This window comes from Onychostruthus taczanowskii, unplaced genomic scaffold (genome assembly GCF_017590055.1).
Source record: "Onychostruthus taczanowskii isolate IOZ18803 unplaced genomic scaffold, ASM1759005v1 scaffold7, whole genome shotgun sequence".
NCBI classification, from domain to species: Eukaryota; Metazoa; Chordata; class Aves; order Passeriformes; family Passeridae; genus Onychostruthus; species Onychostruthus taczanowskii.
Genome location: NW_024504786.1, coordinates 10413821 through 10441541, shown reverse-complemented (window position 1 = coordinate 10441541; position 27721 = coordinate 10413821). Strand labels below are relative to the sequence as shown.

Here is a 27721-nt window from a genome sequence, read left to right as displayed (position 1 = left end):
TGTTAAGCTCAGGGTTTCAGCAGAGGCATCTTTCCAAGAAACACTGACATGGTTTCTGTTGCCAAGTGCTGACCTAACCTATGAGAGAATACCCAAATTTGCTTAACTTATTCTCTATTACACTCACCCTACTAAATTTACTGATTTTTCTGAGGAGTGGTCTCCTGGCTGTAGTTCAAGGATATAATGAATAGTCCTTAAAACCAAGCTCATTTCAGAATTCACATGGCTCCTGACCCTGTTTCTAAAGATCAAGAGATATGAGGGAACATGAAATGCATAAATGAAGAAAACCCTCTGTTCACAGTACTGGAACTGAGCTCATTTGTGTCTTGCACCCCATGAACAGGGTCAGAGATGAAAGCTAAAGTACCCACAAAACCTGTAATGGCCATTACAGCAGACTGAGGCAACACAGAGCCTGACAGAGAGCAGAGAGAATGTTCTTGCAAAAGAAACAGAAATTACGTACCTTGGGGTTATGTGAATCTGTATTATGTAGAATCTATAGGGTGAAATTCTTGCAGTAAGGTGCAGACACTAAGAGGATTGCTGGATATATTTTTCCGATGTCTTAGGGACCAATAAATTTAACAAGCAACCTGACTAAGAGCTGTATTGCCCACATTCTAGGTTCCCTTTTAGGTAAGGACTCTGCATTTACAGAGAAGTCTGTTCTTTTCAGTAAAGCAGACCAAAAAAAGCCCAGAAGGCAGGACATGGCAGGAAACTAGGAAAGTATATTTTCAAATTGCCTAATTGGCATCTTGCAGTGGTAAGAGAGGGAGATGACCTTGGCATTAGAAAAACTATAGTGCTACCAAAATAGAATGGATGGTATAATACAAGAAAAGACAAGACCTGGCATGCTATACAGAGCAGAGAATTTTGAAGTACTGGTATTGAAAACATGAATGTGGAGCTTCAATTTGACATTCTGATTAAAGACAGGAGGAAAAATTCAGTGGAGAACACAATGAAAAAATGTTAAGATTTGCCAAAAAGCAATGTAGTTTTAGCAATTTTATTTTTAACAAAACTGATCAAGGGGTAGCATATTTATGAACAATCCTAGATATAAATAACTGATCGTAGCAAGTTACAGTGAAAAGATGCTACATTTTCTGCATTAATTCTTCATTTATTTTACCGTGACTGGTTTGACTGACTGTTGGCACAAAAAGAGATGAACAGTTGAGAATGGGGACAACAGTTCTTCCTTCACAGAAAATGATAATAATTTGGACTTCAGTGTTATAGTTATGTCTTGTGAGGCTTCTTTTCCTGTTGTATTATTTAAGTAGATTACTGAATTGCAGAATGTGGTATGCTGACAACAAAGTAAACAAATAGTTGTGTTCACTGGCCATTAATGAAACTAACTACAGTACTATGTAAGATGGAAAGATACAAACATTAACCCTGGAAGTAGGAAAGATGATAACTGAGCTGGAGGATACAGAAGCATATATAGTTATAGCAAAGACAAACCACAGGATTCACAGGAGAGTCCCTGCCAAGGATTTTAGGTTATGTCTACGTGGTAAAAAGTGATGCTGTGCAAAGATGTTCGTGCTAACACAAAATGATGTATACCACAGTTATAAGAAACACAAAATAGCCATATTAGTAGTTTTCTGATGTGCAAGTATCAGTGAAGTAAGGAACAAGGATATATTACTTCAATGAAATGCTGAGTTGACACAATACTGGTGTTTTCCTAATTAGGAAGCATTTCATACAGTTCTTCAAAGCACTGCTTGGTAATATTCTTTAGCTGCACTAGAAAAAAAAAAAAGTCCTCCAAACAGCCATCAGAAATGCTCAAAAGGATTCTCTGCAATGGGGAAAACACCCTAGGGGAAGGCTGTAGTTCTCACTTCAGTGCTGCCTAGTGCAGTGTGTACCCTGAGTCACTTTGCATGAGTAACCTTTCAGCTTTCTCAGTTCTCACTGTAGCTGCATCTAACCCTGTTAAGCCTAAATAAGACTCCAGAATACTGGAGTAAGCCCATAATGTTAAGAGCATCAGACTTTCTGCTGACCGTTTTGATACTTAAAAGGCTTCCATCATTACAACACCTGAGCATTCACAAATCTGAATACATGGATCTTTATGATGTATTAAAAAATAAGAATATTTTAGGTCTCCCCTCTCTTTCAGGGTACATCTACGGGAAAGAAGGAACAGGAGGAAATGCTCAAATAATCCCAGAATGGTACTAGATTGGATTACTAGAGGCCAGTTCACTCAGTCTCATTTTGCCCTTTGAATCAAAGCTGAGAATAGTATAGCAGAAAAAGCATTCAGTTGCCACTTGCATAAGGAAATAGAACTAGCTAACAACAGCTAATGATAGCAACTTAGATGCTATAAGCAATGATAGGTTCAGAAAATAAGGATGATAAACACTAGGATTGTAGAGTACAAGCTATCAGATGTAATAACATTTTTATGGGACTGAGTGTGAGAGCTGAAAGACTGTCTTGATTCTACTGAAGTAGCAACTTTCATGAGCTAATATGCTAATTTTCTCCAGCAAATGACAACAAAGTGGTTTGCCATAAAATCATGAAGTCACCAACTATGAACTTTTCACCAGTGGGAAGATCCACTGTTGGTAATTAGAGCTGGAAATCATTAATGGAACTTTGGGTAAGAAATTGGGTTTTTATTGTTTACAGCAATGCAGGGCTGAAATGCAGCTTTGGTTTTTCAGTTGGATGTTCACCAAATCAGCTGTGGTTCAGGATAGGAAAATTTGCTTATGCATGATAAATATTCCTGATTCAATACAAAAGGTCTTCTCAGAGAAGATATTTTTTCCAATCTAGTTTCTTAATATATCTCATCTAAATAAGAAAAATTAATCTTCTTTAAGCATCACTTTAACTACAAGAACGAAATTAGAATCTGCTATTCACCCAAAGGACACAGCTTAATTACCTTAAGATGAACTGTTTAAAATAACTTGAAGAATATTTAGGGCATGTTATTTTAAACATCTCCTACAGTTCATTCCTCTGCATGATAACTTGGCTTAATTACTCATCTCAGTTTTAGTTTCAGATCTGTAAAAAAACGGTCTGTTAATTTTAAACATGTATCAGCTTTCACAGTGCCAGAAATGGATAAAATCTGGGATAGTATGGCTGTCAAAACCAACATTCCCTCTCTCTTTCTGGAGTTCCTAAATCAGCTTGGCCCATGCACTCATCACTGCCTAATTCTATAGCCAGACTCATCAAAGTTTGTTTCTTTTTTTTTCAGAGTCATCTTTTCATTCAAGTCACTGGGTGTACAAAAGGCAGGGCGAGTTTCAAAAAGCTTGTTGCTGTTTAAATTATCATACTTCCAAAGTTAGAAGAGAACATAGTGTTGCACTGATACTATTCACCTCAGCAAAGGATTTCTACCCTCAAGGTTTCTCTTCATGATTCTATGTACACAGATGGCAAGTTTCCATCCTTGGTCATTCTCTGGCAGACATTGGTATGTCTGATATACTTGTTGACATAAAGCATAAAAAGGGAGACTGAAAATATTTTGAAACTTGAAAGTGTTTATGGTGCACATGCTTCTATATATGCACAAATTACTCATCTATCATTCCCATATAAAATGTGCATATATTTACAAACAGTTTGTTTAGACTCATTTCTAGATAAAATTAATTTATGGACCTTCTTTGTATGTTCTTCAAAATCTGACAAAACAGTACCACATAAATAGTGTTGAGACACAATGAAAAACCTAGCAGTGATTAGAACATGTGTAAGCTTTCTCTAGTTCAGCAGTTTTACAGGAAACAGCTCCAGGTTCTTGCTCTTAGCCCACTTTTTCTGCAGAAGGGCTATCAAATATAGGAGAGACACAGAAAACCTTAATTTTCAGTGACTTTCTGTGACTGCAAAGCTCTGGTTACTTGTTTTAGGCTTCAACTTACCTTTCACTGCTTTGAATCACCAAAAAATGAATATATGATAGTCATTATTTCCCATCCTACCTCTAATTTTTCCTCTACAGAAATTTTAAAATTATTATATAACCATATACATTCATGGAGCTAGATAAAGATTTACCATACAGTAAAACAGAGGGAGACTCCTGAATCAAAAACAAAACTTCTGGTCTCAAGGTTCCCACAAACAGCTGCCTACAGTCCTTGTTTGATTTGAAAAGGTCCTAAAACGTTGAAGGTTTGCTCCAGATGCTCTAGATGTCTGGGTTCCTCTTTGCATGTCCACTTGGTCATGCCCAAGAAGCCAGAAGTACTCTGAAGATCCTATGTAGTAGTCAGGATAAAAACACATTGAAAATGTTCCTTAAAGACTGTGCTTATGGCTGCTGTATTTTTAAAACTACTGAGAGGCTTCTGGAAATATTTTGTTGGCATTGGGCCAATTAATAGGAAATCTCAGCTCAGTATCTTCTAGAAAACAAAGCAGGTTCAAATCCCCATCTCTGACCTGTGGGGCAAAAGGCCGTGCTCAGATACCAAGGAGGCTACATTTGAGGGAAAGCATTCCTGCCAAGTCTGTATCACTTTGCAGCCGAGGACGCAAGATCCAGGCATCAGATGGCACGTAAATGAGATTCTGAGCCTGCAGCAGGGAGGTGAGAGCACGCGGGGGAGGTGGTGGCTAACAGTCCCTATTCCTAGCATCACTTCAGGGAAGGAGGAGTGGGATTTTTAAAATTTTCTTTTTAACAATTGTTTAGTGCAAAAGCTGAACGGCAAATATTGGCACCAAGAAAACAAAGGCATCTACTTGTCCTGTGCTCTGTCAAACCAGATGCACATTCCTCCAGTGAGGAGAAGATTCTCTGAGCTGGATTCTGGTTTGGGACACACACCTGTCAGAGGCCGCCATTAGGACCTGGAAGGACCTATGAAGCCTTTCATAAGAGTTTGCTCTTTGAGATTTGAATGGACCTTGGGATCTGCTTAAAAGATTGCAGGACCCATATTTCTCTAGGGACGGGCTTAAAATTAAATGAAGAATGAATAAGTGCAAGTCTTTTGGAATCACCATTCAGAAGCAAACAGATAAAAAGCCCAAACCAACATCTCAAGTTGGGCAGCTGTACGATAACAGAGAAACTTTAGAAATTAACTATATCTTCAGCAGCATTTTGATAAGTCACAGCCTTTAGATAAAGTTCATGTCAATGTGCAAGTTCTATAGCAAAACTCCTTTTTTAACAAAAACAAGAGAAAAAATTTATATAACACAGTTCCATGGGGAATTTTTCTGTGACAGTTGACAGCCATTAGGCTTGTTTGATGCTTATGAGGGCAGACAGCTACTTCCCTCACCGGCAACTGTTTAACTTCTAAATTTGTGCTCAAAATCCATTTCCAGCTTCAGCTACTTTTTCTGGGTTGTCTTTACTTCTCTGACTAATCTGAATGTCATTCTGAATGTTTTCATAAGTATGGTAAATTCCCTAAAAGGACAAGTGGAACAATGAAGATATCAGAGAAATCCGCATTTCATGGATGCCACGGGATGCTGTCATGTTCTGGCTGTTTAAAAAAGGACCAGAGTCTTCTTTTAATGTTTAGTATTTTTGTCTCACTACAGCCAGTCTTTTATTTTTTCCCCTTAACTGCACACAGACTTATTAATGTATCAAGGTTGACATTGAAGCTGTAAGATTATGTAGATTCACTGTCAATAAGGCAGATTGGTCCAAATCCTGCCTCCAGTAAGAGAAACTTCTACTACTACAATGAGCTCTGTAAATATTTTTTCTGTCTAGACTAAGGAAAAAAATGTTCTACTAAGAACAGCTAAGCTCTTTGAATGCAACTTTAATAACTGTTGACCAAAAGATTTTTGTAACCCAGTGATGTCCTCTCCAAGAACTACACCATTATCTATAGTGGATTACACTCCACATGAACTGGAGATTTGGAAATCAGTGTCCAGAACTGAATTTCTCTGCTAAACATTAGAGTACTTGAGGTCACCTATGTACCTACATGTTCTCCCTCTTATAACTTAACCAAACTAATGTCTCCCCACCACCACCAGGTAATTTGTGTGCAGTTATTGTCTAGGTAAACAATACATCATGTTTTAACACTTGTTAAAAGTTCCTGAAACAGTAAATGGCAGCATATGCATCTATTTACATACTCCCTGTCCAATATTGTGTTGTTATAGTCTTGGTAACTTCTGAATTTAAATTTGAGTTAAGTCAGGTCCTGATTTGTTAGACTACTGACAGATTGTTAAAATGAATTTTAAACACAGGCTGTGTGTTCATGAAAATATCACATATTTACTTCTGTTAATTATAATGAACTTTACATATAATTATTCCAAAGAGGGAGTTTTTCAAAAAGGACAGAGTTGTATTTCCCTGTTTCTTAGAAGTACCGTAGGTGGAAGCCTCACTTCTTTCCTTAAGAACAGAAACCAGGATCAGACTGTGAGAGCAGGTACACCAGGCTGAGACTGAGAACATAAGGCATACAGAGCACCAAACAAGCACAACCTGGGTACTGTAGCAAATTATCACAGATCATGCAAAAAAAAAAAGATGAAGGGCAAGACGTACATCTAAGGAAGCTAACCAGTAAGACCTGAAATTAAGAATGTGGCTCTTAATTCTATTAACCAAAGTATGTTAAAAGCAGTATGAAATAACTGCTTTTAACAGTTATTTTCATTGGAGCATGAAAATGAATCGTCTTTGGGAATTTAGATTTTTATTTCTTGCTCATAAAATGTCTAACACTTTATATAGATTATACTTTTATATAGATATAATGTCTGCTTATTAATAATATTTAGTTATATTTCAGTGAATTTTTCTTTTTTCCCCCATCTATTATTGATGAAGAACAACATATATATTAAGTAGATGTATAAAATATTAGTTGTGATTCTAAAATTATAACACTCTGTAAGACAAATGGTCCTGCTTTTCTCCCCTGAGTAGAACCATGATGCTGGCTAGAAGTATCTGAGATTTACAGCTTTAAATAGCAGTGACAAAGTGCAGGTAGGGATTTAAGAAAAATGTAAATCTTTTTATTTCCTTCTAGTCAATGTTGACCTTGTGTGACCTTGCCTCAAGGATTCACTCCTCTGTGAATTATGCTACTGTAATTCTATTTTATGCTGTTCTAGTTCTAACACTACTCTTATCTGCATAGTATTTCAGTGTCTTCCAGGTTCAGCATTATTAGCAGCAGGATGAATGCTATTTTCTCTTTTTCTTCCTCCTTTGCTAGGGAAGTAGCATGAGTAAGTGCAATATTTTCTCTATATGCTGTTTCCTTTGTGCTGTAGTAATTTAATCTTCATATGCCATATTTTCATTTCCATACCCATCATAAACATCTGCTTTCTTCAAAAAGAAAAGAGGATATCTAAGGTGAACATTGCAATTTAAATTATCTTCAGGACTCTCAAGAAACAGAGTTAAAAAGTGGATGAAACCTCCATAAGAACAAAATCTGTTTTACAGGTCCCATCACAGAAATGCAATTTTATCCAGATGCCCCACATGCTTTATGCACAAAGGCATATATTTCCTGAAGAGCTAGAAACACATTCCATAGAAGCACTTGTAAAGGCTATAGGAGCATCTCAAAATACACACTTCCTCAACAGTAAGGAAAAACTTGCAAGAATCTTAGTCCTCTCATCCTCGAAAACAGAGTTAATCAAAATCCTTAACCTGGAACACATACTCTCTGGAGAAGCTAATGTAATAATCGCCTGGGATTTTCATCTTGAAATTCAGAAAGATGCTGAATTACATAATTAAGGCTATTAATATTAATTGATGACTTTGCAATTAAGGATGCTTTTACCTATCATGAGTCTGACCAGCACAAAGAATTAGTCACACTTGCTGTGAGGAGCACATACCAATGTGAACTACTTAGGGTATCAAAGGCAAAGAAACAAGCCATCTGTGCTCTCATACCACATGTGGTACCAAGGTCTGTGTGTTATTACAACCAGACACAGTCTGTAACTTAGAACATGCCAATAATTCAACTGTTGTCAGCTGCTCAATGAATTAGTTGTCTTCATTAATCACTTAAGTAGGCATGCTATTAACTTAAAACTGAATTAGATTCATCTAGCCTGTCTTAAAGTAAAAGGTACAAGAAGCCAAGTACAGCCACAACAATTAAGGTTTCACAGATATACACTAAAGAACTTACTGTGATAATCAGCCCTTTTTCCTGGAAATATTTAACCAGTGGGATTGCATTTTGCTTGAAATTCATTAGTCTTCTTTGAGTGGCTTTCAGGTTATCGTCAGGTCTTCCTTGCTGTTCCGCACGCTTCAGTAACCTTTCTTTCAGCCTTTGACTGGAACACGCCAGAAACACCACCAAATCTGGGGTACAGATCTGGAAAGAGTAATTCAAGAAGTCTGATTAATTTGGTTATTCAACACTACAAGACTCAGCAATTCCATTATTATGTGAGGCTCAGATATGTTACATTTGCATAAGTTGGAACTTGATGAGTCATTAATTTTCTGTTGTTTTTTTAATGGGAAGTTTGTAGGCTTAAGGAGGGGCTTGTTGATCTTATGTTCAAGTTAGTCAACATGTTTCACCTGATATGTAAGGAAAAATTTAATGAAAAAATTTTACTTCACAGCAAAAATCTTCTCTAGGCTACGTTCATCATTTGCATTAGCAGAAAGCTCCCCTACCTAAATTTTTTTTTGAAAGAGCGAAATATAGATGTCTCATACTCTGCAGGAAAATGGATGCATGGTTTCCGTCTGGAAACTCTTTAAGTAAGGCGGTATTTAAAATCCAGCAGCCACTATGAAGCTAAGTGATGGTTAGGACCAGGTGAAAACAGACCTGTTCCAAGAGCCACAGTTTCTTATAACACTTTCTCTATTTCTCTAAATCTCTCTAGTGTCAGTGCACTTTTCAAGAGGTTGGGTGGGACAGCCAGAAGGGTTTTAATTTCCCCTATCCTTTTCAGTCTGTGTGGTGAGCACTGGTATGTGTCACACCCATCCCTGTGGGTGTGGTTCATGAAGTAAAGCCTTGTAGCAATGAGATAAAGAAAAAATTTTGAACTCTAGCTCTTTCCCAGTTAAATCTTCTTTATAAGATGCTATCAAACATTTAAAGAAGAAATATCTCTGGTACTTGATGTGGGGAAAGCAGTGATAGATCCACTTTCTTAGGAATAAGGCTAAATGTTCACAGGCAATCTTAGGAGGTCACTGCTACTTAGTACCTATGATGAAAAAACCAGAAACCGCCACTGATCCACAGAAATCTCCACACATCTGTTAAATACTTCCAAGGATGGTGACTCAATCATTTCCCTGTTCCAGTGCTTGACAATCCTTTCCATAAAGCAATTTTTCCTGATATTCAATCTAAGCCTCCCCTGGTGCAACCTGAGACTGTTTCCTCTTGCCTGAAAGTCACTCAGACACCTGAACTTGCAGGATTTTTACAATGTGGCTATAAATGTATATAAACTTTATTCGTAACATCTGATTTTGTTCTTTCGTCCATCTGGTTGCTGCGAAGAAATCTACCTCTCTGTAAAGTTTTCACTGCCTTAGTGCTGTCTTTTAAAACATATTCCAATTCTCTGTAAGAAGCATTTAAGATGAAGACAAACAGTTCAAGTTTTATCTGATTACAGATTAGAAAAGATTTATTTTTTCTCACATACAAGCACAAAGTAATTTCTGCTGTTTTTACTTACCCAATCAAAAAAGTTCATACTTTAATTTTAACTAAAAAACCAGTGGCTTCCTATTCTAGAAATTACATAATCTAGTTACAATGCAAACAATGGTGGATGCTCAAGACTGTTAAACAGACATTTTTCTCATTATGTTTTCTATCTACAGAATAATTTTGTCTTTCTTTGGCTTGATGCAATGTAAATTTGAAAGTCAAATTTGAGCAATACACCAGCATAACTAAAGCATCTGCATGTATTCTAACTACTATGGTGTAAATGATAACTGATTTATATATTTATGTTAATTATATAGTTGGCATAATATATTGTTATTGAGGTCCAGAACAAACCAATTAATATTCTGAGTGCTCTCTCTGGCGAGGTCTCTCTACCCAAGGATGTTAAATTGCATCAAGACAACCATATTTCTAGCCTGAATAGTCCAAACTTCCTATGTGGACAATCTGGAAAATTAGTAACTAAATTAAAAAAAAAAAAATCCCATTTAAGCTGATTTCTGTCATTTGAGAGAATACAACATGAAGTGTGGTCCAGCCTTTTTTACTGTCAGGCTGAGTACAAAAAGGTTTGTAGGAAGTCAAAAGAAACCAACACAACTTCTCCAGCCTGACGTGGTGGTCATTAGCCTTTACAAATGAGGCTGCTGACAGAGCAGCACGTGGATATGAGGAAGCAGAAAGTGGTGAAGAAGCAGAGCCATATTCAAACAGTAAAGGACACTCTGAAAAGCAGCACTAGCAAGAAAGATGGTGGCCTCTTTATCATTACAGAAAATTAAATAGGATTTAAAAGAAAATCTAATTATTTTTTACACACATTGTAGATGATTGGAGACATGAGCACACAAACTACAAAGATAATAGTTCTGGTAATTATTTATGAGTATCTATTAGATTTTGAAACAATTAACCTTATTGCCTGTTTTTTTTAAAATAACTTCCAGTGGGAAAGAAGCTCTCTCCTACTTCTAGCACATGTACCTTAACGTCAACAAAACCAGAGCAACTTTCCCTTCCCTTTTCAGACTATCGTAAATAGAGTTATTCTGTCTGTTCATAGAATTAATTAATTATGGAAGTTAATTTTACTATCACATAATAGCTTTAAGGCACATAATTATTCACATGAAACACTATGAAAGTAAGTTTCTGTGTTAGCCTTTCATGCAATATGGACATTATTAAAAGTAGCTTGGTTAAATTAAGGTTGCTTCACTAGTAATAGAAAAATAATGAGGTATTTAGGGATTCAAAAAGCATACAGTACTAAAAAACCCCAAATTATGACACAGATAGGTTCTGAAAGAAAACACTACTACAGATTTCGAAGCCTGTTAGTCATGGAACACTGTCTGATGAAAGGGAATGGCTGATGTACCTTGCAGCAGGCTGAGCACAGAGACATCTCATGTCCCTGTGTGGATATCCAGCTGATTGAAGCTTCCTAACATACATTACACAGAGATTCAGAAATTACAACTGGCATTCAGGAATCTAGTATAGTGGAGGACAAAAGGAGTTTATACAAGTGAGTAGTTTTATTTAGTACTTCCATTTCTGTGTATCCTAGTAATAGTGGCAGGAAGATGGTAAGAAATCTCCAGGTGTTCCAAGCCATAGCTGGCCTCACTTTCAATGCTCAGCACTTCACCTACTCAGGCTGTGAAGTCATACCAGACCTCCTCTAGCGTGGGGCTGGAGCTTTTGTGCACCACAAGACTTTACATACAGCATCAAATCTTACAGACAGTACCTAAGATAAAGAGACCACTCATGAAATTATTAGCCCTGAAGGAAGAGGGTCTCCTGTCTCACACATACATGAGAGTGCAGCTTACCACAATCAGTCTCAGTTCTCTAAAGGAACTTCCCACAGGAAGGGAAGGATCCGAGTGCCACCGTGGTTCCATCAGGTGTGCAAGTTCTCCTCTGCTTTTACTTCCCACAAACTGCACTGGCTGCAGAAGTCACTTATTGTTTAAGAAAATGGGAAAACACACCCTGGGCACATTTCTTTCTTTTTTTTTTTTTTTCTAATTGTAAAATGAGGATAATAACAGGGTAAGACTTGGACAATTCATTAATTAGGTTTAGTTTTCTCCTTTTGCTTTTGAAAACTGAAAATTCTCTACAGAATTTGAGTACTGTTGTTCTCAATTTTTTTACAACAGCGATAATACAAAAGACACTATCACAGGTACTAAGATTACCTTTTTTCTGACACTGTGGGTTTTTTAATCTGAAATACACTTCACTCACAGAAATAAAATGTCAATGAAAACAGTGCTTTAAAATTCTCAGTTCAAGAAACCTAGTTTCAAATGAAGTATTGTCAGAAAGATTTTTTGAAGTGTAAAAAAAAGTAATTCAAGCATATTCGAGGTAGGAAGTCAAAACAGAGTCTGATTACAAGATGTCTCTATGAATTCAACTTTTACCTGCAGAATACACATCTTTATCATCAGGAAGTAGTTGAAAACCATGTAAGAAACAGAAGGCGCACCAAAGGGTAACATTTGTCCTGCATGCATAGGCATACAGACCTAATAGCTCTTAATATTATTATTTCTCCTTCATGCATTTACAACCTTTAGGATACACCCTTGAAATGCTATTGATATTTCACTCCTGTTTTCATGAGCCACTTTGCTTCCACTTGCCACAACTGTATCTGCCTGAAGACATGCTTATAAATACTTCTAACTGCAATGTAACAGAGTGGAGTGAATATATGGACATCTGGGATTACTTCTTTAGAAACATATCTATTCTCCTACATAAATATGAGTATAAATTGCATTTTTCTAACAAAAGAGAAGGGTTTTTATGACTCACTTGAAAATAAACCTATTTTTCAAACTCACAACTGTTTTTGAGTGTTATGGCTAGGGAATAAGTTTTGCTCTGAGACTCAGCTTGTAGAAAAGTTGTACAGAACCAACATAGACAGCTGGATTACTTCATGCTGATTTCCCCTACTACACACATCCTGTGCTCAAGGCAGAGGGTTTTATTCATGTCCAGCAATGCATGTGAGGTAGGACTGTGGGGCTCAGGGAAGGGAATTTCACTACTTACTAACTGGAACTCAGCTGAAGGGAGAATCTTTGCCTATGGGAACAGACAGGCTTCTGGATATTCATTTTAAATGAGATGAAGAGCATATGGCATCAACTCAGAATAAAACTGGTGGGTACATCCTCTCATTTTTTAGATTCATATTTACTAGTAAGTAAATCCTACTCTCTTTGGGTCTGAATCTCCTTCCTAAACTGGAACCAGGAGTAAATTGAGAGTAATTCTATGCAAGTTGATGGTGTTATTGACATTAAGCAGTATAAGTGGAAAGATGCTCTCTTTTCTCTGGGGATATTTTCTACATCTCCTCTTGTTAGTGAGAATAGTGTGGTTGTTTGCTAGAAATTAGATGATTACACTCTCTCTCATTATTCCTTATTAGGCAAAAGATGAAAATGCTCTGTTTCTTAATTCCTGGTATGTTCTACTGGATACTCCTGAGAAAACTGACAGCTCATGAACAATTGCCATTAATTTAACAGTGCATTTTATTCTTGTTGGTAAAGGTTACTAGCAAGCTGATTTTTGTCCTTTGTATGTGTGCTCTCCCTTGTAATTACTTATTTGCTTTTTATAGTTCCATCTTTGCTGGTTTATTAGACTGTTTGCATAGTTTTTTCTTGGTTTAGAAATGCAAAATCATGAATCATGTTGTCAAATAATGAATCCTGCTGATAAAATCTGCTTCTGGTATCTTCTTTTGAACCATATTCATACTGCCCAGAGAATAAATTTCCAGCAAATTGTCTAGAGTATGTAATTAGGCATACTGGTGTCTTTGGGAACAAGTGATTCAGCTTTTCACCTGTATCGGGCAGCTAACTAAAAAAAAACCCTATGTGTTAACACAAATGCTTCTGATATGAAGAAATTACTCTGAAGCAGACCTCTGCTTCAGAACTGCTCAGCAGGCACCTCCATCGACTCTGAATTCAGAGCATCAGGTCCTGTCCTGAGGACCAGCAATGGATGAGCTCTCCTTTGTCTACTCTGACTAGCAGAGAAGAGCCCTCGCCAGAAAATCTGGAAACCTGAGGCCTAGGGTTGCTTACCAAGCAGAAAATTGAACCACTGCTTATATTTCTCTGGAGAGTGCTCCACCTTCCAGGGGAGAAGAGGAGAATGGTAAGACCATTCCACAGGCCAGGCTTGGCTTAAAGATAACAATGTAAAATTCACAGGGAAAAGACAGTGAACAAAGGAACCACAGCAAAGCAGTCTGCTCATGTGATAATCCTCCCACTCCTCACACAGATCAGGGAACATATTCAGCAGGGAAGTGTACCTGGATCACTGAAGTAGAGATCAGGGAGAAGGGAGAGAGAAGTTTAGGGGAATAGAAATAAAGAAAACACATTTGCCATGATACAGAAAAAATATCTTTACCAGAACAACAGCCTATTGCAAAAAACAGGTCCTTTCCCCTTAAGAAGGTTGACAACAAGGCTGCATCCACCTCCCTGGCTGCTCTGGAGGCCACACTCTTGGCCAGGAACAGCAGGTTTTCTGTGAGAAGCTCTTTGCAGAGCTGGAGCTTGGCAGTCAGACCCTCAGGCAGCTGCCACAAACACCTGTGTCAAACCTGGAGGGCACTGCAGGCATCGCTTCTGCCTGGAGGTCTAAGGATCAGCCTTGCAGGAGCAGGACTGCTCTCCTCAGCCTCTGAAAGCACCCAGGCATTTCTAACTTCCTATATTGTGCCACATACACACTTCGTTCTACTTTATCACAATTATTCTCATAATAATTTTCATAAGGAATATACCTGAGAGTTAAAATTTAACTCAAATTACAGCCAAGATGAGTAGTTATTCACTGGAGGTATATGCATTTATGAATATTCCTAAGAGCTTTTTAAACAAAGAATCAGATAAAACTGATTGCCTCTATTTATTATTTAAATTAAGATTTTACTCAAACATAGTCTTGTCACCCAGGCCATATAAGACAAAAACATTTTTTTTAATTATCTCTACAAAAATAAATGTCCTCTTTTATCATCAATTAAATTACATTCATTCATGAACATCCATTGATTCTAATACCTATTCTACAGTTATTTTACTATAAAAAAATTACAGTGAGTATATTTTAAGCAAACTACATCTGTACTTACTCTATTGATACTAACAAAGAAGTATTTCTTCTTTCATTTCCATCACAAGAATGACTGGAAGTGATGGAAAAAAATAAACCAAAGAAGTAATTGAAATTAACTGTAAGATACAGTTAATTGTTTCTCTCGGGAAGGATAAAAACCATATAAGAGATTACACAGAAAGTCAAACTGCAATTTCTTCACAAGGCATTGGAGATCAATACACCAGTCAGAAGCATTTTATTGCAGCATTGTAGGACAGGAAGATATTTAACATGCTTCAGCATGCTGGGACTGCAGCTGACTTGCTGAATTTCAAGATGACAGGTTAATGGTAAATAAACCATTTTCTCCTTGATATTTTCAAATGTGTCCTTGAAACCTAAACACCTTTCTGCTATTTGCACTCAGCAGAGATCATGGATACCTATGAAATTTGTGGTTTAGGACAGCTTTATGCTTAGGCTCAAACTGAAAGTCCAAATACATCAGTATTAAGTCTGCGCTGCTATGCAGAAGAAGTCCAAACTGAGAAAAATATAGAAATTATCATATATTTAAAAGGAATATATAAAATGAAAGTCCTGCTTGATTTTAAGGCATTAAAATTCATGTTTTCATTTTCTCCCTACAACTGTGACTGCTTGGAACTTCATAGCTTTGTTAAAAGTACCACTATCAAAAGTATTGGCAGTATTGACTCTGCTCTCTGGAAATAAGAAATGAGAGGGTCAGGACTTGGCAACAATCTCAGACTTCCAATAAGAGGAATTTACTTATTAAACTCAGTTTTCAAAGAGAAAAATACAGGACTTAACTTGGTTAAAAAGTTCAAAGAAAACTGAGATAAACTCAAAGAATACCGCAGTGCTCATGGCTGAGTTCTTCCAGGCTGCAGGAAGCTGCAATGAGTAGCTGAGCATTAAGAAATGAAGCAGGTGTAAGTGACCAGAATGGCCAATGTCCTGCTGGCTGGTGAGCACTGCTGAAACTCTGAAAACATCACTGATGCCATCTTAAAAACTTCTTTGCTGCTCAAAAAAACGTGGATGACAGGAACAGTGTTGTTATCAAAACTCAATAGAAAAGAAGGGGAGCAAAGCTTAAATTCAAATATAAAATTCCTGTGATGTGTAAAGTGCTTTCTAATGCACTTATTCCAGATTGACATTACTGCATGGAAGCGCTGTTTGTTACTTCTGGTTTCTAGATCTGAGCAGAAAGAGAAATACTGTCTGTGCTGCAAATGATACATTGCTTTATTTTAGGCACTTTAGTCACTGAGATGCAACGTGTTTTAATACAATTCTGCCTAGCAACATGTTGAGAACTTACTGTCCACATGAGAGTCTGGCAACATAATAAGGAAGAAATCATCATCTTTTAGCTATACCTATGTATGGGAATGTTAGCGTAAGTTGGTTTGCTTTGACTAGTTTACTAAAAATAACTTTTTTTTCCCAGAGAAAAGTTCCGCTTCTGGATTAGTCAAAGGGATAAAAATGTGCTGGTAGTACCAAGAGCAATTGCATGCAAAGTTTAACAAGCAGTTGTTGTCATGATATATTTCTATAACAGAATGTTATGCAGGACAGGTCCTGTAGCTAAAGCTCAGACATACATGTATCCATTTGATTTTTCCACAAGATGAAGAGATTATGAAAGTCCAATATCAAGTTTTAGTAACAGCTCTGTGAGCCATAAGACTGAAGGAAATAATTTAGTATAAATTATTTGTTACATTAACAATGACTGCAAATACAGCACTGTTAGATTTTACATGTGCTTTCAAGAGAAACCAGGCACCTCAGTTGTCCTTTTCCTTTTGTGCTACCCCCCATAATTAATTTTTCGTATTACTACCTATATTCTTGGAGTTTGTGGTTGTGTAAACAATGGTAAAGAATTCTTATGTGTCACATACATTTTTCTGCTGTTTTCAGGTACATAAGCATGCAATGGTCTCAAAGGCACCATCTGTAGGAATAAGGATTTGCTCATGACAAAGCTAGTGATAACAGTGGGAATTAATTATTTTTCAAAACTTCTTATCAACAGATCTCAGTGTTCTACAGGGAATGTCTTTGCAAGAATATGGCACTTGAACAATTTGTATTTTGTGGGACTTCACCATTTTCTTCAAAGGATGTTCCATTGCTTAGTAGATCTAATTAAATTTGTCTTACTAGTTAATCAAACTTTCTATGCTGAAATTTCAACTAATTATTTCTCACTTTGTCACTTTTGGCTAATGAGAACAAGTCTCCTTCACAGTGCTAGAAAGAAAGCTGTAACATTTCTCAGCTGTGGGAAGCCCCCTACTATCTCTAATTGCAGACCTAGACAAATTATCACAACAGTTATTACTGAATTCTCCACAACTCAATTGCACTTCCTATTGAGGAATCTCTGAGTGCCTGGAAAACGTTTGCATGCTTCATGTAAATTACCTGACATGCCATGGGTGACTGTGAGCCTGTGAAGGATGATCAGTAACGTGGCTGCTGATAGTCCCTTTTCCTTAACACAAAACCTTCCTACCAAGGTGAGTAGCATCAGGGCTTACTAAACAGAGAATTTTAAAGAAACAACAAGCATATGTTATTTCTTTAAAATATAAATCCAAGATAAAGCACTGAATATATCTCACTGGAAATGTTGATATAAGACTGAATGTTGAAATATGCATAGCATTTGTACATTTATTTCCATGGCCTTAGACATGTTCATATTACAGGTCAACTGCAAAGAAATATGGAAATGGAGAAGTCTGAACAGATAGCCTATGCTCCTATAAAAGGCTTGGAAATCCTTCTTTCCTGTATTTTTTAGAACAGGTAAGATTGAAAGTTTTCCCTACATGAAGTAGGGACTTTTAAAAAGACTTAGTGGTTTATCTTTCAGGTAGAATCAGGCCTTAAGGAATCTGATTTACAAATCCCAGTTGACTGAGAATGAAGGAATTCTCTGTGACTATAATCAAGTGTTATTTAACTGGTTTTCCTTTCCTTAATCTGAGCATAGGATAACTGAATTCCTGTCACTTCCTCCCTTTTCATATCCCCCATTCTTTCATCAAAAACAACATCAGCACAAAATTATGCTACCAAGAAATGCTCTTAACACTATCACACAAAAAAAAATGACAGAAGGAAGTGATCATTAAGTCTGCATTTCTGCTGTTTAACTTCTAAAATAGTCAATCTTCCCTTTGTTAATTATAGGGAGATAGAGCTGGCAGTTACTGCTATTTCCTGTAATAACTATTTTGTCTGTTTCCTTTAATTTCCTCAATTCAGTTTTCTAATTTTTGCCCAGAATAATACCTTATAAAGCACACTAATGAAATGCCTCATTAGCTGCTTTGTTTTGTTACTTCTGCCTTGGTAATGCCACTAAGAATTCTAAGTAGAGAAACAGCAGTAGACCAGCAATTGTGAAAGACTTTGAAACATTCTGCATGTAGGCACTCTAAGAATTTAGCTCTGAAACTGCAACCTCTTCTTGTGACCATAACTGTTATGCTAGCGGCACTTGATCAGAAAATGACATCAGCTGTTTGTTTTTCCACTGAATTAAAATATTTTTAGATTAGTTTAAAATACACACATGAAAACAACATGTCAATAGTACTCAGGAATACAGTTTTAGCTGGCTAAACCTTGGAATTGTAGTTTAGAATAACCACAATGACCTTATTTTCTTAAAAATAAAAAGCTTTCTAGTTTACAAAAACTTGCAAAGCATGGCTAGTTTTAACCTTTTTTTAGTTCATCTTTTCAATGCCCTGTAACAAACTTGACAGTAAAAGCACTGTGAAGAGATGCATTGCTTCAAGTATCTTTCTCTTAATGGAGATTATGTTGAACAAATAGATAAGGAAATATAATATTTTCCACTTTCTAAATCATTAAGACACAGAAAATATTCACTGTTTTTCTTCATCCTGAGAGGACTTTCATTATGAGACAAAAGGCTTGGATTCTTGGTTATATTATCACATTGTCTTTTTACAAAACAGTCTGTCTTCAGACAACAGGACATAATATAACATAAATCTTTTATCAACCTGTAATTATGTACTTGCAAAGATTTCAAGAGCAATGCTTTTTCTTGGAATCTGACTTATTATTTCAACAAGCTAAACTGTTGTAGAGATGTGTAAGTTATTTTAAGAATAAAAACAATCTCTTACTTGGTCCTCAAAGGAGATTGCCTGGGCAACATCTCTGGGAAATCCATCAATCACTATCCCCTCTTCATCAGGGATCTGCATTAATCTCTGCTTTATCTCAGTTATGGTTGTTTCCTTTCACAGAGAAAATAAGTTAGTTATTTAATATCATAAAGAGAGTTTTCTTGATGGTGCACATCACTACAGCATGTATAAACCCTTGAAAGTAAATATGAACATAGGAAACACTGTACCTGAGGGGCCAGTTCTCCAGTAGTAATTATTTTGGCAATTAGGCTCCATTTTCTATTGCTGCTTGTGCTGTGGATTTTCTTCCTTAACAATTCACCAACTGATATGTAGTTAAATCCATAACGTTCTGCTATTTTCAGACTCTGTGTTCCTTTACCACTTCCTGGGCCACCTAGTGCGAATCATAAGCAAACATTAAATTAACCTTTTATCAGAAGTACCCAATCACAGGTGAAATCTTTGCTATTGGCACCAGTTTTCCAAGCATTATTAGAGTAAATCTCACAGTGGCATGACCTGTTACCGACCATGTGTCTCATCTACTGGATCACAAACATAACAGTTTGTAAAATGAAATTTTAAAAAATAATACAAATCCACTTGTGAAATAAAAAGAGTCCTCTTTAAGGCTGACCTCATTCTAAAGCCATTCTTGGAATGGAGTTTTTCTTGATCCACAGTAGAGGAGCAGAAAACAGAACTATTCCCTTCTTAAACTCTATGAATCCAGAGATAGAGCCAGATAGTCTGAAGTGTGTCCATGTCAGAAAGAATAGTACTTGGTTAAATAAGCCAATTAAATCAATGAACTAGTGAAATGGAACTAATAAAATCTGCTCCTAAATATGCTTGCAAGAGCTTCTGAGGTTTCCTTATTTTAAAATACAAAAAAAAAAAATAAATATCTGAGATGTTTCCATAGTGATTTGGTATAAGGACTCTTATTGAACCATGCAATATCAGTTTTTGGTATTGATGCTTGAAGCATCAGAGAAGAAATTAGGTTCAGCTTGCTGGCTAGATAACTTGAAGAAGAGACCCCTCAATATATACAGCCCAGGCTGAAAGGGTATCAAAATCACTGAAAACACCTATGTTACATAGCAGGGAAAGCTGCAGGGAAGGTGAGCTGGACAGCAGTGGCAAGAATGCATGTAAAACTATCAGAACATGTTATGATGTGATGAGCAGAGAATCTGGAATCCAATATTTAAAACTAAGAAATTGTTTTCATAAAAATAAATGTTTATGTGTAGAAAAATGTATCGTACTGAAGAGTATAACAAAGCAAACTCGAACTAAATGTTTTGATAATAATTACCAATCCCAAGTAGCTGTAGTTTGGGCAATTCTTTGTGAGAACACTGAATTTTATTTCAACAGAAAAAGAATCAAGATTTATTAAAAATATACTTTTTTATGAATTTAAAAAATATAGCAATGCAATGAAAGTAAATCTGAATACACTGAGTTTCTTGTTAGTAATCATGTAACTGTTTTTTTATTGTCTGTATTATTCCCATAAATAGCTTTTAAACATTTTTATAATCAATACAGTTCTAGTTGCAGGGTAATCTTTACAGTATTTGTACACATATGCTTAGGGCACTCTCTGTAACCAGGCTCCAGTCTGTATCCCAATATCAGTGTCACACAGCATTCAGTGTCACCAGCAGTCACTTGGAACTCTCTGTGATCCAATGCTGTGATGCTGATGCTGTACCTGTCCTTTGGAACAAAGACCAGGAGCCATTTCAAGAGAGTGCACAGAGAATTGTACCTATTGTTATCATGTTCCCATACCCTGCCCACAGTTTAGTTATGCCCCTGGGGGAAAAAACCAAAGGGTTTTATCATTATCCAATTAGTTTAAATTATTTTTCTACAAGCATTTATCTGTAACATCCAACTAGACAACACAGCTACAGATGTTCATAAAACACACATGTAAAAAAAAGAAAGAAAAAGTGTATCTTATAAGATCACAATTGAAAAATCTTTATCTCTCATTCAGTTCACTTGGTGTTTCTGTTGTAAAAAGACTTAAGTTTCTCTCTTCTTTCAGCAGACTACAGCTACCTTCCATTTCAGTAATTCCAGGTGTTCTAGATGGGCTTAGTTTTTCAGCTTGGACTCTCTCTTTCATAGACAGTTTAGCTATCTATCCTCTTTGTTAGGATAAAGAAGGTTCCCCTTCTCTAGGTACACAAGCATCTGATACAGTAGGAATCATCTTCTCCACTGAAGTGGCTATAAAGCACTTCTGCTCCAGTTCCCCCTGCTCCCTCTCATGCTCAGCCTTCCCCATGACAAATGCATTTCACCAAACCTTACAAGTTTGAAACAGACTATGTTGCACCCAGCAACAATAAAAATGCAGACCATAAGTAATGCACAGAAAATTAAAAAATTGGAAACAAGGAACATAGTGCTTGTGTTCCAGCACAGATACAAAAAGTGGCAGAAAACCAGAACCGATACCTGATAAAACATCAGTCTGTAATAGGGTCGAATAGGTGAAAAAAACGTGTTTGAAACAATAGATAAACTTCACACTTGTGTTAGGGAGAGCCTTGCTTTGCCAGTAAAGAGAAACCAAAAAACAAAACAAACCAAAAAAAGTGTAGATCAGCACTTCCATTTTTTTTCAATCTGCACTGCAATCAGAAAATAGCTAATGAAGTGTTTGGTTTAATATTCCTAAACTTTCATCACATTTTGTTTTTATCAATCCCAACACATCCCAAACACATTATCCAAATCAATCCAAGCACATAATATCAAGATGGTATTATCTGTTTACAATTTGAGGGAAAATATTCAGGTAACAAAATAAGAGAAAAGTGATAGGACAAAATTACTTCCCACAGCAGATCATAATTTATCGTACTATGTATCCATTCCTGACTCTTTGATAAACCACACTGACAAACTGTTCACAAGAAAGAAAAATCAAATCCCATTTGTTTTTTGTTCTTTTTACTTATTCTGAGACATGTTACTCAAGGAAAGTATGATTATTTTATATATTTCTAGAAGATGTCTAGACTAGGGAATGCTTGTTGCATCTAACAAGATGCATTATGTTTCCTAACGGGTTTCAAGTAAAGATTTGTACACCCAAAAAGTGTTATTGAAGCAGTTGTTTTAATTTAATTTTGTTCATTATTTCAATTTTGCATATATTGTTGTAAATTCAGAATTAATTTAACTAATAATAAAATTTCTGAAAATACTTCTTACTTTAAAATCTGACTGTGGACTAGATTTAACAAATCAATAGGCAGCTGCCTGCCGACAGCACTTTATTTGATCTAGCCCTTACACTTTGATCTCAAAAGAAAGGTGTATTCTTTTAATACTAAGTAATATATTGAAGAAAGTGCAGCTTAAAAACATACTTAACTAAGGTGCTAATGACACCAGATAATTAATATTTTAAGATTTCTAAATTCAAGCTATATTAACAGTACAAATTTGTTTCTTAAAAGTATATTAGGAAGAACATTTTTAAACACAATCTCATTTAATAGTGTTATAATACCTTAGAAACTTAATTTTTCCATTGATTCAGATGAGTGCCCTCCTGGCTGGTTCCATCTGATTTTTTCTAAAATCCACTCACTATGTAGCTTTATAGCTTTATCTTTCACCAGTTTTCTTCTGCAAACCCAGGAAAAGAACAAAGCCCCCACCTTTATAAGTGAGTTCTCTTCAGCCCTGGAGCTACCTGGTTCATTATAAGGATGATAGATTTCATAAAGCAAAGAAGTTGTAAAAACCTTTATGGAAGCATTAAAAAGATCTTGGACTAATGCATTAATAAAGAAAAGTTCACTGAATATGCGAAGTGGAAGACAGGACTTTAACTTCATTTCTATCCCTAACAGTTACTGGGACCAGCACCACCTGAGCAAGGCAGGATGATTATTTATCTCTAATTAGACAGTAATACATTACTTCAGTGATTTTTTTTGCTGGCATTATATGCAAACTAAAAATATGCAACACATTGTTTGTGTGCAATATCTCTTGAAATGAACAGTATACTTTTTTTTTTTCTCTTTTATTCAGTTACTTTTTCCAGCATGTGTTTTTATGTGCTTTCTCAATAGAAAGTTGAATTTGGGAGAAATTGTCTTGATACTGTACAAAAATGGACAATAGCTGCTAAGCTACATAGAGTACTGTGTTTCTATCAGATCATACTCTAATAGATTCAGAGAAACTCAGTGGGAATATAAACCTGAAATAGCCTTTGTGGAATGTTTACAACGTTCCCTATATAAATGGGAGAAAAGAAAAGCTCTGTAAAATCCACGGTCTGTTCAGTGCATGCTGGTGTTCAAGGATTTCACTTCAAATACACCCGCACTCAGTTCCAGAGGTGAAAGCCAATCTCTCTTTATCTCACTTAAATCAAACCTTCATTCATCACTCTCCTGCAACTGAGCTACATAGATTTCAATGCATTAAGGGCCTTCTGTGGTCACTGAAAAGGAGCCAGTTATTCTCCTTTATGAAAAGGAAGGGTAGCTAATTAATTAAGATGAAAGGAAGATATGTGTTATTTCTCCATCTAATTGCAATCTTCACATTTCAGCAATACATACAGAGATTTGCATGTTGAAATCTGTAATCCTGAAACAAAAGATTAAGAAAATTCAAATGCCTTGAGCAATTGCTTTGGCATACCACAGATACTTAAAAAAATGCCTGGTCTTCTGTTTTCAATCTATTCCAATATCTCATTTCTGAGAGCTGCTGAATGCCGAGCCTAGAGGACATGCTGTTCCTAGAGTTTCCACTCTGTAGTACAGAGAAGACATTTCTGTTCCCTTTTATTATACTGCATATATTCTCTGTTATGGAAGCAGTATCTGTCTTTAATATGAATAAAGCTTCATACACTAAAAATGTAGCTCTCCATCACCTGGCACCTGTGCTGTAACTCTTTAAGCCATCCAAAGAATCAGATGATTAGGCCTGGTGGTAACATTTCTAAAGACAACTACCTAGCTGATAAGGAAACTGATGCAAAGAACTTAAATTCAAGAACAGAAAAAAATATTGATTTACACTGCAGCTATTTTTTAATAACCTATGCTTGTCTGAGGCTGGAAAGTATGAGCTGCTTAGAAAGAACACTAAGCAACTCACAAGAGAGAACTTTGGGAGAGAGCACAATTAACTAATGTGAACTGAGTGCTCACTCTCTGTGAAGTTGGAACAGGATTAATTCACCAAATAAACCTGAGGATTAATTTACCAATGCAATGAACAGTGTATTCTTACTCCAACTGGACATACGAATCATTTGACAAGGGTCTAAGTATAGAGGACAACAGTGGTCTATCACCTTTTTGAGTTGGCTTACACAATATTTTAAAATACCCCATTTTTGTGATCAGTTTTGAGTATATCTGAGTGTTTTAGTTCAATCCTAAGCTTGCTTTGGAAGAGCACTTTGATTCACATGGTCCTGCTGCCTTGAAATGCATGAACCAGGTTTACATAAGATGAAATCAAACTGGCAGATGTGCTCATAAGGAAAATCATGAGCTCTCCAGCTGCTAAGAAGCATCCAGTTTATAGAACACGAGTGCAGGTGCTTGCTGCGACCCCTAAAATTCTTACAGTTGGAATGCCATGTCCAGCACTAACAATTTCACTCTTAATTGGCCTACACTACTTGTTATGGCAGATGGAAAGAAATGTATTTAAATTCATATAAGCATTCAATGTATTTGCAGTACAAATCAAAAGGCAAAACAGCAGTGATAAAATCTTGTCGAAATCACTGCCCTCATACCTATGACAAGGATAATTTTTGGTCGAGGTCTTGCAGGGTCAAACACATCGTACTCCTCAATTAGCTCAGCAGTTTCAGAAAGGTCGGTGTCGCTTTCTATGGAAAACTGTTGGATCGGAGGCAGTCGGTCGTAGCGACGGTAGGGGAAGTTAGAGTTATCAGGCATCACTGTAAAGTAGTAAGATAAACTGGGAATTGTGGAAATAGGCAGAAAACTCAAAATCTGTTCTGTACACAGATTAAATAAGTATCATACATAAAGTATAAATATCTCATAATTTTACATTGTGCTTGCTGTTGCTATATTAAATATTTTTGGCCTCTATTTAACGGATTTATTAAATCACAACCACACAGAGTCAGTTTTCTCTGGTGTTTCTTTTCAAGCACATCAGGTTTTCTATGAACATGGTGCCTGTAGCACCCAGAGTTCAGCAGGGGCCTCTGAGAAGAAAAGCTTTATATTGTGCAGATAACCTCTACTATTAAGCAGGACTCTTTCAGTGATACATGTTGCACACAGAGATAGAGACAGTATTCTTGCTTATTATCTTCATGAAATGTTGGAAGGCAAGGAAAAATAACTATGGCAACTGAAAGACGAGCTAATTGCTCTTTGTTAACATTACAAATAAAATAATTACAGGTATTGGTATGACATCTGCTTAGATTTTATGAGACGTACTTTTTTCTAAGCGTTTATAATTTGTATTTTATTTAGTAAATTAGCATATAGCTCCAATGTAAACTAGAAAAAACACATGTAAGTGCACTGAAGTTGGTGTGTATGTCATCCATAAGGACCAACTGAAAACACAAGGCAAGTTCGCTGTGTCATATCTGCCCCATCTTTGCATATGTTTTAAGTAGGATACAAGAAATCCCTCCACTGATACATTAAACATTTACTCAGCAAACATCCATTGTTTGGCTGGAAAGTGATCATAATTTCCTCTCCTGCCTAGCATCCATTACGGTAGGAGAAAAACAAGTGCCAAAAAGCAAGGAAACAGAATTCTTGACTCCTTTGCCTGCAGATAATCAGAATGAGGCATAATCTGCTATAAAGTATAAAATAATTCAGTAGTGGATGTAAAACCACACACAGTTGAAGAAATAGAATAATTTTGAATTTTAATACATTACCATTCCTGAAAAAAGACCTCCGGGATTGTCCTCCATTGAGTGGAGGGAGGGTCTTCTTTTCTGGGCTGACAAAAGTGTCCCATTTCACTTTTTCTGGCCCTCCAAGCTCTTTTACTTTCTGCAAACAGCTTTCCAAATATTCAATTGGGTCATCAGGTTTGTAACACATCAATCCATTCAACAGACTCTGAAATGTAAGATCAGAAATAGAGACTATAATGATAGATGCCAGGTAAAAACAAGCACCTTTACTTTGTCTTTTACTTTGTACACAGAAACGCCACATCCAGTGATATTCATACTCTACTGCAATCCATTATGTAAAAGTGAGGCCCGCAAAAAATCAAATTATTTTGGTTTGCCGATGCCATAAAAATTACTGGGAAAGGAAGCTCATGGCTATGTCTTTATAGTGTCTGTTTGCACTAAAATAAAACCCAAAAATACCAAAAAATCCCTCTACATTTTTCTTAGAACTGTCACTGGCAAGTACACACAGAGCAATATGCAAGCTAGAGAGCCCCAAAATTTACATATCCTTTGTAGTCTTTGACATCATTAAAATGTATCTTTTCCTTAAAGACCACTGCACCCACAAGTATCTCATCCATATTCTTGTCAACACACAAGCGATGAAAAGAAGATTTTTAAAAATCACGAGAAATACTCAAACATCACCTTGATCAGTATGAGGAAAAATACCCCACAATCCCAAAATTCATAGGTGCTTTCTGATTTAATTGATCCCAGATGTCAAGCCATTAGAAACCCCCTTTCTACAGTATTAATTCTTCACTCATCGTACTCATGAGCATTGTGGGGGGTGTGAAAGAAAGACTGCCAGGCCCTCTTCTGACACATTTCCTTGACAAAGTGATACATAAGTCATCATCTCACCTCTCCATGAGACTGCTGCATCCAACCTTCCCTTAACAATATATGTCTTTCAGGATGATTTCTGTTCTTTTTGCTTTTCCTAATTTTTGAGTGAATAAACTTGAGGGTCATAGTTGGTATTAACAGTAAACATAAATAGCTCAAATTCAGGATTTGATCTGTTGTTATCTACAGTTTATACAGGAATTGGTATTTACACACATTTAAAATATAAAATATATCCTTATAAAACAGGATATAATTTCAATGTATCTGCGCCCTTACTATAGTACTTAACTGATCGCAGCAACTAACAGTGTATTTTTGCAGAAGATATGTACCAATTTTTTAAAATCACTAGCTCAAGCTTTGAGCCTCAACAGAAAACCAGTTTTGTCTGCATCTGTTGTTAAACCATTCACATTCACCGTGTCCTGCAATTTTCAAATATATAGAAAAACGTCTAGCTTCAGCACAGACAAGAGAAAATACATATGTGTATATGTTATGTACAGAAGACAGCTTGTCTGATCCGGGGGGGAAAAAAATCCACATTGCACAGAGAAGTAATTATCAGCCATTAGCAGCAGGTAACTTGTGGGAAGCTAAACAACACCTCACTAAACATTTGCGGCTCTTTTGTTCCCCCCGACCGATGAAAGATGCCCCTCGCCCGCATTCCTCGGCGCTCCTTTGCCCCGCGGACGCCCAAGTTCGCTCCCCGCCGGCGGCGGAGGGCGGGCGGCTGCGGCGGGCGGAGGGGCGCGGCCGCGGGG

The 27721-nt window shown here is 36.5% G+C and overlaps 1 protein-coding gene across 1 annotated transcript in view; it reads right to left on the bottom strand.

Moving 5' to 3' along the window:
• The window catches only part of AK5 (adenylate kinase 5), an 83577-nt gene that overhangs the window by 55340 nt on the left and 516 nt on the right, over nt 1–27721 (bottom strand). Inside the window, exons 2-6 of the mRNA XM_041421331.1 lie at nt 26070–26256; nt 24924–25091; nt 19333–19502; nt 19100–19213; nt 8196–8387 (exon numbers count right to left, since the gene is read on the bottom strand). Of these exons, the coding sequence (XP_041277265.1) occupies nt 8196–8387; nt 19100–19213; nt 19333–19502; nt 24924–25091; nt 26070–26256 (831 nt within the window). The remainder of the gene's footprint in view (nt 1–8195; nt 8388–19099; nt 19214–19332; nt 19503–24923; nt 25092–26069; nt 26257–27721) is intronic.